Source organism: Dryobates pubescens, chromosome 13 (assembly GCF_014839835.1).
Source record: "Dryobates pubescens isolate bDryPub1 chromosome 13, bDryPub1.pri, whole genome shotgun sequence".
Classification (NCBI taxonomy): domain Eukaryota; kingdom Metazoa; phylum Chordata; class Aves; order Piciformes; family Picidae; genus Dryobates; species Dryobates pubescens.
Window position 1 is genome coordinate 11,181,204 of NC_071624.1, and position 13,686 is coordinate 11,194,889.

The window sequence follows — 13,686 nt, forward strand, 5'->3', positions numbered from 1 at the left end:
ATTGTGTGAGAACTTGAGAGATCTGCTAGGGAAAAAAAGACTGTGCCATGAACTCTGAGGATGTGCCTGGACTCTGGCAGTGCAGCTACACAACTAAATGCTCCTGAAAGCCCAATTCATGGAAGCCACTGGCAGACCTGGAGATGGCTCAGATAAAAGATCAGTGCCATGAAGATGAGGCAGTCTAGACCAGGAAGCACAAAAGTGTTACCATTACAAGTGCTGATGTCTGTCAATAATACTAGTCCTAATGGCTTTTGTGGTGTATCTGATGCAACTCAGCTTTAGATAAGCAGCATGGAGAATTGTGCCCTGCGGGATTCCTGGCTTCATATAATCGTGTGATGTGCAGAAGTGTCCTTCTGCAGGAAAGGGCATCTGAGCTCAGGCACTTAAGAATGCATAGACTTCCCACTTGCCCTTTTGTAAAACTGCCTACAGTGAGCAAGCACCAAGCGTAGCAGGTTGGCTGGAATCACATTGGCTGGTCTGAAGGCAAACGAGTCACTTCTGCGCAGTTAGCAAGCGGCTGGTGTTGGCTGTACACAGCAGATGGTCAGGTTATGTGTTAAGGACTATTGACCCAAAGGACCGTAATCATCCTGTGAAGCCCCAGCCAGAAACTCATGTCTGCTCCACGCCTCCAGTGTCTCCCAGACCCTCCCTGCAGGGCTGCTGGGGTCAGGCGGAGCAAGAGCACGCAGAATGCAGAGATGCAGAGCCTGCTCTGCTGCTAAAAGGTTTTTTTTTTTCCCCTTGGAAAGCAGTTCTTGTGTGGGCATGAATGCTGGGGTTTCCCTTATTCTCATGGATTATTTCATCAAAGGTAGCCTTGGTGGCAAGCAGATTCCTGAACCCTGACCCTTTTTTGGTGTTTCATACCTACAAAAGAATCTAGATGTCTGTGTTATGATAGCTGTTATAAACTGCTAGATTTGAGATGCTGAGTACTGCCTGCCCTGGACCTGGCAGAGCAACTTGAGAAATCATGACCTCTCTGTGTCTCACTGGGGAGGCTCAACAAGGTTAGAAGCTTTTTTTTGGCAAGATTCAGTGAAGCTGACTTGAATCATCAGAAAGTGTTTTAGAAACCTTCCTGCAAACCTTTTTCTTCCCTTTCATAACAAAGGCCCTACTGCCATAAAAGCACTGGTAAATATAGCAGCTATTATTCACAAGCTATTGTAAAATAATACAACGTTGGTGTGACATCATGAGACTCTGCAGCCAGATCCTCACCCCCTAACACACATATGAGAACAGTTGTTCATTGCAGATGGGGAGAGTGAGTGGTTCCAGATATGATATCACAGCGTGAAATGTACAACGTTGTGAATAGGATTTTCATAGGCACAGATAATGGAGCCCATCTGCTTTCTAAGACACTTTTTGGGAGTTCCTTGCTTAAAGGAAAGCCCTGAAGTATTTTAATGCTATTTGATGTAAGAATTCTAACACTGACCATCATTAGGTAGTGTATCTAAAATGTGGAGAAACCTGCTGCGGGGTAAGCATGGTAACACTTTGCCCTCTGTGTTTGCTGGAGCTGGGCACCCGTGTGCAGTAGCCACTCTGACGCCTTGTGGGCCATGGACACAAACCCTGATTTTTCATGCGTGTATTGGGTGTTTGCACCTGGCTGATTGACAGCTGTCCCAAACTATTCAAAAAGATTCTGCAGAGGAACACAGGATATGCCCTCATCTGGTTTGTACTGGTGAGGAGAAGCTGGTATGGGCATTGTTTAACTGGTCAAGCAGAGCAACCATCCCTTTACTTTTTCCTTTCTGTCCCTGGCAGCTTCCTTTGTGAACAGCGTGTCGCTCTTGATGGCTTATTCTGGGAAATAAGGAGAGAAAAAAGACCACTGAAAGCTTTCCATCAGTGGGTGCCAGTGCTGGTAGAGGCTGATGACAGTGAGGTAGCTCTCAGATTGCCTAAGCATAAAGCATCCCCAGAGTTGCTCCCAGTGGGTCGTCTTTGGTTTTGCGCCTGCCGTGTGGCTAGTGTGCTCGTTAATACTGGTTACATAAGGCATGAAAAAAAAAGACATGGCAGCAAGGTATTCAAACAATGCCTAGTATAGAATATAAAATGTATGGCAGGAGTTATTTCCAAACTTAAGCAAATAAAAACAATGGAAAACCTTCATAAATCTGCAAGTTCTTCTTCAAGGCAGCAGAACTTTTCACATGCAATCAGCTTTATTTTCCTACCGTCTGAGTTTTTCCCAGAATACATAAAAAAATTATATGCTGCAGTAAATTTTTAAGGAAGCAATTCCTGTGAGACGTTCCTCTGATTGATTAATGCAGAAGTGCAAACAGATGGGATCTGTTCATGTAACAAATTGGCCAGTGTTACTTCAAATGCACAAGTGGAGAAAGTTTCAGAGATTCAGCCCAAAGCAGAGCCTGTCTGGAGGCAGATACCTGGTTGTGTTTCCATAGAATTCAAAAGCTGTCAGTTTTAACTGCAGCTGCCTGAATCACAATTCTCAGGACCCTCTTGGGATGGGAATGGCACTGTTGTGTAGCCTGTTAGTCCTTGGATGGCTCTCTCTTTCTCTTGGATGCACCTAAGCACAAACAGCAAAGCTGGTTGGTTTACTTTGGAGGAGCTATTTGGATTTGTGGCAGGTGACTTGAGCTTTGAGTTGGCAGATAGCACAGCAGAAACAGATAGACCATGGAGTTTCAAATGTAGTTAAGACAATTTGACTTTATATGTGTTTAAACAGAATTTAATCCTGTGGACTTTAGAGGTTTGTTTTTGGAAAACCCTTTTGATTCTTCTCTGGAAATGTTCTGTATCACTGAGTTGCTGCTACTGTCTATATGCAGGAACAGCCTAAGCAGCTCTAAGCTTCATACTTGCAGCCCTGTGAGCTCAGCCAGTCAACTGTTCCTCTTTCCTCCCATCCTCCAAAATAAACAAACCCAACATCTTACTTTTCAAAAACAGAGCAAAACAAATTGTCTCTATTGATGTTTTGTAAATGAAGTTGGTGGATGCTCAGCAGACAACGTGTGAAGGGAACAGGGGGGCTTGGATCTTCAGTTCACCCAGCAGCAGCAGCAGCTAATGATTCAACATCTCTTTGATGACAGACTGGAGTAGATCAGCATAAGCCTATCATGAAACTGCCTTTTGGCTTGAAATTGCTTGGATGCTAAGTTGTCAAGCCCTGAAATGTATAATGGAAATTTAGATGTATCTCTCATGTTTCACAGTAGATATATTACCCACAGCTCTCTAATTTAACTGATGTTATATAAAATTAATAAGATTCAGGCATAATCTTTCTCCTTCTCTCCCTCTGTCTCTCTTTTTTTTTAAGGGACCCTTGAGAATAAATCCTAAGAAGTACCACGAAGCCTTCATTCCATCTCCAGTAAGTGTAATTTTATAATGCCTTAAAGTTCATAAGTAAAAGTGCATTAAGGTAGGAGTTATGCTGTGCACAAAAGGTCGCTCAGAGGTGAATAAGTTGGAATAAATGAACATGATCTGAATTTTCTCTGAAGTCAAATACTCCCAAACAAACCTTTCTTTTTCATGCCTCAAAGAACTACTTATTTAGCTTGTGCTGAAGTTGGGGAGACTGCTGGGGTCCTGCTGAAGCCAGCTGAAGTCAGGTTTGAGGACCACCAGATAGCGTAATCAGAAACCCTTGGTTCATGGCTGCGGAGGTTTCATAGATTTTCCACCGATTTAAGTTAATCTTCCCTAAACAAATATGCTCTCCACTTTCAATCTGCTGCATGAGCTAATTCAAACAGTCATTCCAGAAATAATATGCGTGATTCCTTTTCATCTGCCCGCTTCTGCGAAAGCTGCATCTTGGTCGGCTTGGGATGGCGGTTGGTCACATGGAACTGGCTTGCACCCCCTTCTCACTTCTTTTTTCCCCTTAATTTGATAGAAAAGAAGGGGTCTCGCAATTTCAGGGACTTCCAGTAGAGAAAGTGACCTCACAGCACACATAGCCAAGGCTTTTTATCTGGAACTGACTTAGTCAAAATGTCACAGTGAGAGTGAGTTTCACGTTGAAATGTTTTGTTGGTGTGGGGGAGAGAAGGCAGAGAAACACTGTTGTTGTCCAGGCTGCTGACAGTGCTATTGTTTTGAGGCTTGGATTGAAGGCCTTGAAATTTGTTGTGTTGTCAGTTCATATTGATTTGGCAAGATGTTTTGGAGTCCACTTTGTTAGAAAAGTCTGGCATTGCAGGGGTGAAGGAGGATCAGGAGTGTACAAAATAGATTAAGTGGAGGAAGAAGTACAGGGCAGCTCTGTGATGCATCAGTAGAGCAGCAGTCTGTGTAAGTGAAAGGAACTGTGGTCCTTCCCTCACAGGTGTCCCTGTAGGTGTGGTAAGTGTAAGATGCTATTCTTTGACATTATGAAATGTAAAGTTAAGTGAGAAATGGAGCTACTCACATGAATTTAATTGAACGTGAAGCTTTACTGCTTTACCCCCACTGTCCAGCTGGTGCCTTGTGCAGTCAATGCTTGCTGTTCTGTGTGCAGTAGCACAAATATTAAGGAGGGTTAGCAGAGATTGTTACCTCAGCTATCTTTCTACTTTTCTGCTCTATCTGGAGTTGAATACCAGAATCAGCCTTGTCCCTGATGATAACAAGCTGAATCAACACTCACATGAAGGTGACTGGAGCTGCAGTGAGCACAGTTCTCACTGTAAGACAGATGCTTTAGAAAGCCTATGTTTTGTTTGCCATAATGGAAGGCTTGCAGCATTTATGTTCTGCAGGACTTCCCTTCATTGTGAGATGCTGCAAATGTTGCAGCTGGGAAAAATCACCCTTTCTCTCCTGCTGTTGGCTAGGGCACTGTATCCTTTTTTCTCCTTCAGCACTGACTTGGCTGTGGCTTCATGAAGTTCAAATGCAACAGCTGTACACCTTATAACATTAGAAATCCTAGGGTGTTTCTTGCTGCAAATGTGCTGTCTGCTTGTCTCATGGTTGGATGAAATGTTATGGGGAAGGCCTAGATTCCTTCTCTTTAAAGGTACTTGGAGAACAGACCTGAGCATTGAAATCTCTGCCTTGCATCTTATGTCCTTGCTGCACATGGTGTAGTTTGAAATGACAGCATTATCAGAGGGAAGAGTAATGCTGCTGAGCACGAGTGGTGGGTGACTGTGGCTCTGCTGTGCTGGAGATCTCTTGTCAGAGTGGGATAAAGAACACTGCTGGTGGCCATGGAGCAGTGAAAGCTCTGCTTTTCCTGGATGTGGTTGCTGAAGTCTTGAAGCCATTGAGGCCAATATGGGATATGCACTCCAGAGGCAGCTGAGATTTTGCAAGTGGTTGTCTTCTCTTGTCATCTGGTGCCATTTTAATTGCATTAGTAATCTAAAGTGCCAGCTGTTCAGAGTAGGACACGCTGAAGGAAAAAGTGGGATGCACAAGTGTTCTTGGAAGTGCATAAGTTCACCCAAAAATCATGAGCCTGGAGCTCAAGATACAGAAATGTTTCTTTTTGGAGGCAAAACCGAAACCGATGGCAATTTTCTAATTACAGCTTCATTGCAGGCATTGAGATTAACTGCCCTAAAATAGGTGCACATACACATACTGAAGTGTTCATGTGTATGCTGTTTGGGATGAGAGTGGCTGCAAATCAAGACAGGACTGTTGCAGAATATGGAGATGCAGCTTTAACTTGGTGGTGTGAGACATCAGGCACCTTTACTGGAGTGGAGAGGGTCTGCCTCATGTTTTCTTGGACACAGGAGAGAAGGGGAGAGGGAAAAAAAAGGTGTAGAGCAGACAATTTGTCATGAATGCCAGCCTGTGTCCTGCAGTGCAGAGCAGCTACAGGTACAGCCACAAAGAAAGCATTTTCCTTAGATGTGACTTTGAACTTTTCCATTTGTGTTTGTGGTGGATTTAAGTAAAGAGTTGGGGCAGAAGGGAGAGGGTAGGGAGGAATCGGGAATAAGCCCATGTGTAAAAAATCAGGCTTTTTGAAAAGAACAGTCTCTAATTTGAATTATGTTGGTCCAAGAGGCTTTGCAATTTTTCTGCATCTTGTCATGGGAGGCAGCTTTCACACAGCTGTTGAGCTGCTGCTGCTTTTCTTTCTAAGAGTAATTTGGTCTCTTGGAGGCCGGCCTTAGTTTCACACCATGGCAGGGTTCTGCCGTTTTATTGTTTCGGTATCTAAGCAGAGTAAGATATTTGTCTGCTATTAGGGCTTCATGTTTTCAGGTTATAAAAAGCTTTTCTTGGAGACTGAGCACACTGGTAGATCTGATTGGATTTATTCAAGCATATGAGACTCAGGAGCATGTATGTGAGAAGCAAATAAAATTGTAATGAAGATTTTAATTCTTGTGAGGCTTTTTTTTACTGAAAGACAATGAAGTACTAATCTAAACCAGCTCATCCTCTTTTGTGTCTCAAAACTATGCAAAGATAGCTCTCCCTAGGAAAAAATGTTTACTTCTGATGTCTATATTAAATGCTCACATTGTTTGATGTGTTCATGGCATTACAAACAGGCATGTGGAATTTTTCATGTACTGAATTTTGGGGAAACAGAAACGAAAGCAGCGAGAGCACTCTCAGTAGGTAGCCAGGAAAATGAGAAACCTTGGAGATCTTCAGGAAACTTATTTATTCAGCCCATAAAGAGAATCTTCTAAACTATATCTAGGTCTGGGGTGAATAATCATAATGTGTATTATTAGTAGAGGCTCTTGAGCAAGGATGTTAACCCAGTCTTTCGAGAGAAGGTGTCCCAACATGTCTGTTACAGTAAAAGGTTTTTTTTGGCTTGCATTTGGCATCAATAGTCATTGTTTTTCCCCAAATATCTTCTAACATTAGTTGGACCAAATGCAGAACATATGATGTTTATACACTTAAATAGAGACTGCTTCCCCATCCTCTCTCCAGGCCACCTTCACAAACTGACCTACTGCTCCCAGAGCTGCATGTCCCTCCTTTGCCATCTCAACAGGAAGAGCAGAAGGCAGCTGCCTGCGGGCAGACCCTGTCTTGTAAACATGCTCTAAACAATAGCTTTGAGTGCTTGAGTTGGGAACTTAATGTGTGAAGAGCTGTGACTGCAGAAAAGTCTACCCATTCCCAAGAGTAACTGAGCAGAGCTTGCAGACAATACATCTTGAGGGCTCGTCTCTGTCTTGAATAAATAGTGAAGCTACTGTGCGGGCACACACATACAAAGGAGCTTGTTTGCTGAAAGCTTTTGCATGTTGAAGGGCATATGGTGAATCCTTCTCATTACTGAGCACAGCTACAGGATGTTTGTCTCACCAGGGCATGTGTCGTTTTTGATGACAGTGTTTTAAACCTCGTAACAACTGTAATTTATTTCAATCTGGCATTTTTTTCCTCCCCTTTGACTAGGATGGGACTCGTGATATCTTTATTGATGGAGTGGTTGCTCGCAACAGAGCCCTGAATGGTGACATCGTGGTAGTGAGACTGCTTCCCAAGGAGCAATGGAAGGTCAGTTCACTATCTTTTTCTGTGATTTAACATAGAGTTATTTGGGGTTTTCTTCCCTAAAGTTAGACCCTGAGACAAAGAGTACAGAAATTGCTACAAATCTGATTACCTGAATTGACACGCTGCTGTGGATGAAAGCACTTTATCCATTACAATGTTTGGAGGAAACAGCACCTTAGCTGTTGAAACATCACTCTTTGCATGGAATGGCCTTCTTTGTCACTGCCTGGAGAAGTTTGACAGCAAGGCTGGTTCAGAGCAGGGTTGTCAGAGCTGTCTTCACGCTGCAGCTGTGGATAGTTCTGTGTAGGTGTTTGCAGTTGCTCAAGTATTTGACAAGTGCGGTTCAGAAAGCTTTAATAATGATTAACTCTCTCTAATTTGTGGGTCCTCAATCAATGAAAAGCTTATCTTGTCACAGCTCCAGATTTTGTGGTGATACCCTTCTTTCCATGAATGAAGAATCACACGTTGGGAGCAATACAAATGTGGCCCAATCTGAGTTTTGATATTCATGCCTGAGAATTACTTTCTCTTGGGGTTGGTTTTTCATGAGGTTTTTTTGTTTGGTTGTTTATGTTTTGTTTTTTTCATTGATCAAACTCAAGGTCTTTTCAAGCATCTGAATAATTGTATCTTGTTTGCAATTTTATCTCTTAGTGCTGCAGTGCAAGGGAAGTTCTTGCTCCTTTTCTCTGGTTGCTGGGAGATGTAAGCTAGAGTTAGGAATTTTAACTTTGATTTTCACATGTAACCATGCCAGAAAGGCCACAAATTGTTTTCCAAATGTGGTTTTTGAACTCTTTTGAGAACTGAATATCTATTCTGTATCTTTTTGAACAAAAGTAATAGTGAGGGTGATTCCAGCAGGGTTGGAACTAGTCTGAAATGCTTTGGTCTGGTGCTTTTTACTCATTCTAGCTATCTTCTCTGCCTGCCTTCAGACATCTGCTGAACCTTCTACCTTCTCTGTTATTATGTCATAGTAATGGAAACGATGGTTTGAAACATACTGGAGTGCATTTCTTTAAGTATGCATAAAATGAGTACATGACCTAAGTATTTATTGACACATGTAAATATGAAACTACCCTTATGCAAAAGACAATCATAAGAGGGTTCTAAGATATTACAGGTATATCCATATGCAAGTACAGGAAAGAAGACTGCTTTGAAAACAGATTTTGAAGGTCAATGCAAAATTTCTTCAATAACTATTCGAGAGTCCAAATTAGAGTTCACTGAAACTGATGAATGGGCTGCCCAGGGAGGTGGTGGAGTCACCATCCCTGGAGGTGTTCAAGAGGGGATTGGACGTGGCACTTGGTGCCATGGTTTAGTCATGAGGTCTGTGGACAGGTTGGACTTGATGATCTTTGAGGTCTCTTCCAACCTTGGTGATTCTGTGATGATTATTGTATGTTTGGATCACCAAATCCATATCTTTAAACTACCTTTTATATTAGACCATTTTATATAGTTGAAAAAGTGGAGTAGTTTGGGTACTTAGATCCCTTGCCAGGACCTGCCCAGCACAAGGCCTTCTTCGTAGGCTTGATAGAAGTTGCCTGAGCTGGAAGCTGTGTCTGCAGTTTTCCATTTCTGTCTGGATCTACACAAAGGTAACGCCTCTCTCCTCATACCTTCCTCTGTTCAATAGTAATGCTCTTTCATGAATACAAGAGGAAGTATTCTGGTTATTCTATCTGTCCTGGGAACGTGCTGGAATAAATAGAACTGGTGGAGAAGTGTCTGACCACAAGGAAGACAATTCAGAAGGCTGCAGTGTTTTGTAGTATGATTATGATTCTATAATTCTTCCGTGGTGAGTTGAAGCTTGCCAAATGAAGTAGCTGGAACACGCCAGTCATATTTTTGAGCCACACAGGTGCTGCCCTATGTAGTCTCATTTTTTGTTTCTTGCCATCAGCAACTTAATCAGTGATGACATCCCTTTTCCCCTGCTCCCTGAAGCTCTTGCTCTGGGCTCGTGTTTGTATTAGTTCTTTGGGAAAGCTGCCACTAAGTTGCACTGAATGATACTTCATCCTGCCAAGTAATTCCTACTGATTAATGATAAACTGTCGCAACCTATTTTAGGTTTTTCCATTTGTCTAGTCTCATGCTGCTGCAAAGCTGCCACATTAGGTGTCTTGAGGGTTTTCTCCTTCCCGTTGGGCCTCCGGAGCAAGCTGAACAGCTTCAATTATTTCCTTGAAAAATGTAATTCAGCTCTATGGTATAGCTGAGGCTCTCAGAGGAACCTCTGCAGGGTCTATACATACTGGTTTGTTAGGACTGAGATGCGCATGCTGATCATCTTTATGGTTCGCTGTTCCCAACCTGTAAGTCTGTAGATTTTTCACTTGTAAGCCTGTGTCTTGCACAAGGTATGGTTGCTGTTCCAGCAGCCTGGTATGTACCTTCTGAGTTTTCAGTCACCCTGGGTGGCCTCTGGCTGCTGTAGGGAAAGATCTTCCCATTGTTAATGCAGGCTACTCCTGCCCTGGACCTCTTTGTGCAGTGTAGTGCTGCATCCCACTAATGTCAGGACTTAGCTGAAACCTTGGTTCAATTTGTGTGTGTAAACGGGAGGAAGAGGGAAAGACCCATGGCAGGTAAAAGTGGATTTGGGGGAGGGAAATCTGTGTGCTTGCTTGAAGAGAAAGTTAAGCTGCCTTGTACCCAGGCTTTGTGGGTTAAGTGCCTGTGAGAGAAAAACACCACTGGAGAGCAGTTTCTCCCAGAAGACTTATTATGTAAGGGTGAGCCTGTAAGGTGAATACCTTACACACAGGTATAAACGCCACGGTGAAATGTAAGGGGATGGTGAAATACTCTAGATGCATCACAGAACTTTACGTAATACTTTCTGGAGAAGGACAGCAATATTTTCATTCTCCAGCCCTCCACTTCCTGGCTCAGTGGTGGGAAATTTATCAGGCTTGAATTTCTCAACATCATGTCCTTCCCAGCATGTGCATCAAATGCTTGGATGAGCTACCATGGTCCTCCCTGAGATTATTTTGTCTGGTCTTAAAGCTCTGTTTGTTCATACATCCTCTGGGAGAGCTGCTTGCTGTTCAGTGATGATCAGTTTGTTAGTTCATATTTCTGTGCTTACTATTAGTTCTGACCAGGAGCCAACAATTTTGGTGTGGCACCAGCGGCTGGAGGGAGAGACATTTTGTCCCCGAAATTTGTTATCTTGCGCTCCTGAAGAAGGTGGCCGTCAGCTGCCTGCCAGGGTTGAGCAGCGTGCATTGTGGTGACCACATTTGGAGGCTGTATTTCCCAAGTTCCTCTCCTGTCCTCTTGTGTTACATCTTGGGAATATTGAGGTGCTATGGTAACTTTCAAATATTTAGCTTTTGCAAAGTAAGGTATTTGACTTAGGCTGTTTTTCCAGGTACTTAACCTACTCTTAGCAAATGAAGTCAGAGCAATTGCACTTAGCTGGACCGTCCCCTTCTTATTTCAAGCTGTAGGGCTTCCCTGAATCTGTGCCTTTATCTTCTGTAAGAACATCATGATAAAAGATAGCCATTGACAGAGGATTTCTCTCAGTCCTTCTCAGTTCTTCTGATGAAGAAGAAAAGCGGTGCTGTATTTCTTGACTGATTTTCACTACTTTAACTTCCACCCATGGGTTCTTATTATATTTTATGGAGTTGTGCTTACATCAGTTTCAGGAGTTTCAATTACACGGTGGCATAATTAATGGAAGGCAAAGGAATGTTGATGTGATGATTACAGCAATATTTCTCAGGCTCATCAAGGAGGGAAGCAGAGTGCCAGTGTAAAAGATAAACCTAACCCATCTTTCCTCACAGCCTCTTTTTGCTCTTTTACCGTCTGCTTAATTGCCAGACAGAATTTGTTTAATTTCAGATATCTGTTTTGGTTTTTCTTGCAAGATGTAATTTCTTTGATGGAAGGAAATAGCATAATAAGTCATTTGATATCACTTGGGGCTTGGATTCCTGGCCCAATCTCTGGTGCTTTTAGAGCAGCAGTTTATAACATGGAATGTTTTTCATGACAACCGTCTCACGCATTGCATGCTATGGCTGAAATTGTAGAGTCCTGGTCCGAAAATAGTACCCAGACGAGGACTTTGTGCTGCTCAGAACTGCTGAAAGGATTATTGGGGTCCAACTCCTTATTGCATCCTACAGTATGCAGGAGGGATCTCCAGTTCTGCATCTGCTTGCAGCACTGGTGTGTTAAAAGAATAACAGTGTATACTGTAGGTGTACATGAAATAATGTACATGAAATGGTGCACATAAAATGACTGATTAACCTGCCAGGTTCTTGAAATCAATGCCTGTGAGTAGTATTTTTGTTGTTTCATGAATCATTTCCTCCTCAGCTTAAAATGCTCTTTTGCACTATTTTCAGTGCTTTTGATCTCGTCAGAAGGACTCCAAGGCTAGAGGTAGAACTGTTCCTTTGTGTATGGTGTGTACTGCTGGATAATAAGACAATGGGTCCAGCATTTTAGTCATGAAGTGTCTGAAAGAGATAGAAATAGTAGCTCATGAAGGCATGGTCTGCTCAACACTTTGGTGTCAGATACAATAGAATGCAGCAGGAGATCTTAGAACTGCCTCTTCTAGAGCCGTACGTCAGAGATAAATATTTAAACACTTTGAGTACAGAAGACATAAACTACAGTTCACTTTCCCCAGCTGTGACTGGTGTTGGCATAACTACGAGTAAAAGCAGAGAAGGAACAATTTTGATTCAAGCAGACATCCCAAATATCAGCATTTATAGTTTGCACAGAGCTACATATCCTGGCAAGTCACTGCTTCCAACTGTTGGTGAAAGTCTATGAACCACTAGTTGTCCAGAGGGGATGCTAGCTTTGGATTTGCCCTGGTGAATAATGATTTATTTCAACCACATTCTTCTGAGAGTTGGTTTCTCCTTAAAATCTCCCAGCTAATGTAAGGATAACAGTATCTCAGGAGGAGATGAGGTTCTTAGAGGGTTATCACAGCAATGCTGTTTGAGTCTAACGATCAAGAATGTTGTTTGGAAACATGACATTCACAATAATACTAATGAAAAAAAAAAAGGGTTCTGGAGAAGTCATTATTGAAATAGTAAAGTGTTCTGGCACGCTGAAAGCGTTCAAGTGTAATTCATGATATCCAGGAGTAAAGTGGGAAGCCGAAGAAGCCAGCCAGGAAGATGTCCAGAAAAGCAGAGCTCTAGCAACTCTGAATAGTTGATGGATGCTGTAGGAAGGAAGGTTTGTTTTCAAATTTGGTTTGCTGTAGAGTTTACAGCGAGGGCTGTAAGTTGGTGTTTGCATGCATGTGTGCGCACTCCCCACCTCATCTCGGAAGATGCCCAGACCACAAATTGGAGGAACGTGGAGAAACTTCACTACGTGCTTACTTTCTGATTGTGCCCTTCTTTAGATGGCCACATGTTGTTCCACACTGCTGGGCCTCTTGGACTTTCACTGTGAGCTGGCATGGCTCTTCCCAGGCCTTGCTTTGCTCCAAACTGGCTGGGTATGGAATAGCAATGCAGTAGATTGATAGTAAAAAAAAGCTGAGAAATGCTCACTGAAGCATTAAATTTGCTGCTCTTGCAGATGTTGCTTTCATATTTTGTTAATCAAGTAGCACTTGAAGTGAATCAACTAACATCTTAACACAGTGAGTTTTGATAGCAAGATCTGGCATGCTTTTTGTAGTATGTAATGATAAAATGGTTATAATGATCTGGGTCGTGTGAGATTGCTGTGACCCAGTGCTGTGTTCAGCCCTTGCCTCTCTGGGTTGTGTAAAGCAAGGAGGCAGAAATACCTGCTTTCTGCAACCTCACCTTCCTGAGAAGAACCTGTCCTGTCAATACCTGCCTCTGTCTCTCTGATCAGAAAGCCAAAACCAGGTTCCCAATAATAAACTCACAAGAAAGGTGCAGAATTTTTGAATAAGGTAATTTCCTTTTTCTTCCTCCTTCTGTGTTGGGCAAGAGTGATATTAGAAGGCAAATTGTTTAGTTATGTAAGAAGACAAGCTTCTTTTTATTGACTCTCTGCATCCTGTCCTACCAGCACAGAATTACATTGCAGATGTGGTTTGGCTGCACAGATGCAGAGTAAGATAAAATCATTACCCACAGGTGAACAGTCAGGCATTAAATAATCATTTGTCTCACA

General features: G+C 42.6%; 1 protein-coding gene across 1 annotated transcript in view; it reads left to right on the plus strand.

Annotated features, from left to right (window-relative positions):
- The window catches only part of DIS3L2 (DIS3 like 3'-5' exoribonuclease 2), a 198,286-nt gene that overhangs the window by 20,894 nt on the left and 163,706 nt on the right, over positions 1-13,686 (plus strand). Inside the window, exons 4-5 of the mRNA XM_054166737.1 lie at positions 3,341-3,394; positions 7,402-7,503. Of these exons, the coding sequence (XP_054022712.1) occupies positions 3,341-3,394; positions 7,402-7,503 (156 nt within the window). The remainder of the gene's footprint in view (positions 1-3,340; positions 3,395-7,401; positions 7,504-13,686) is intronic.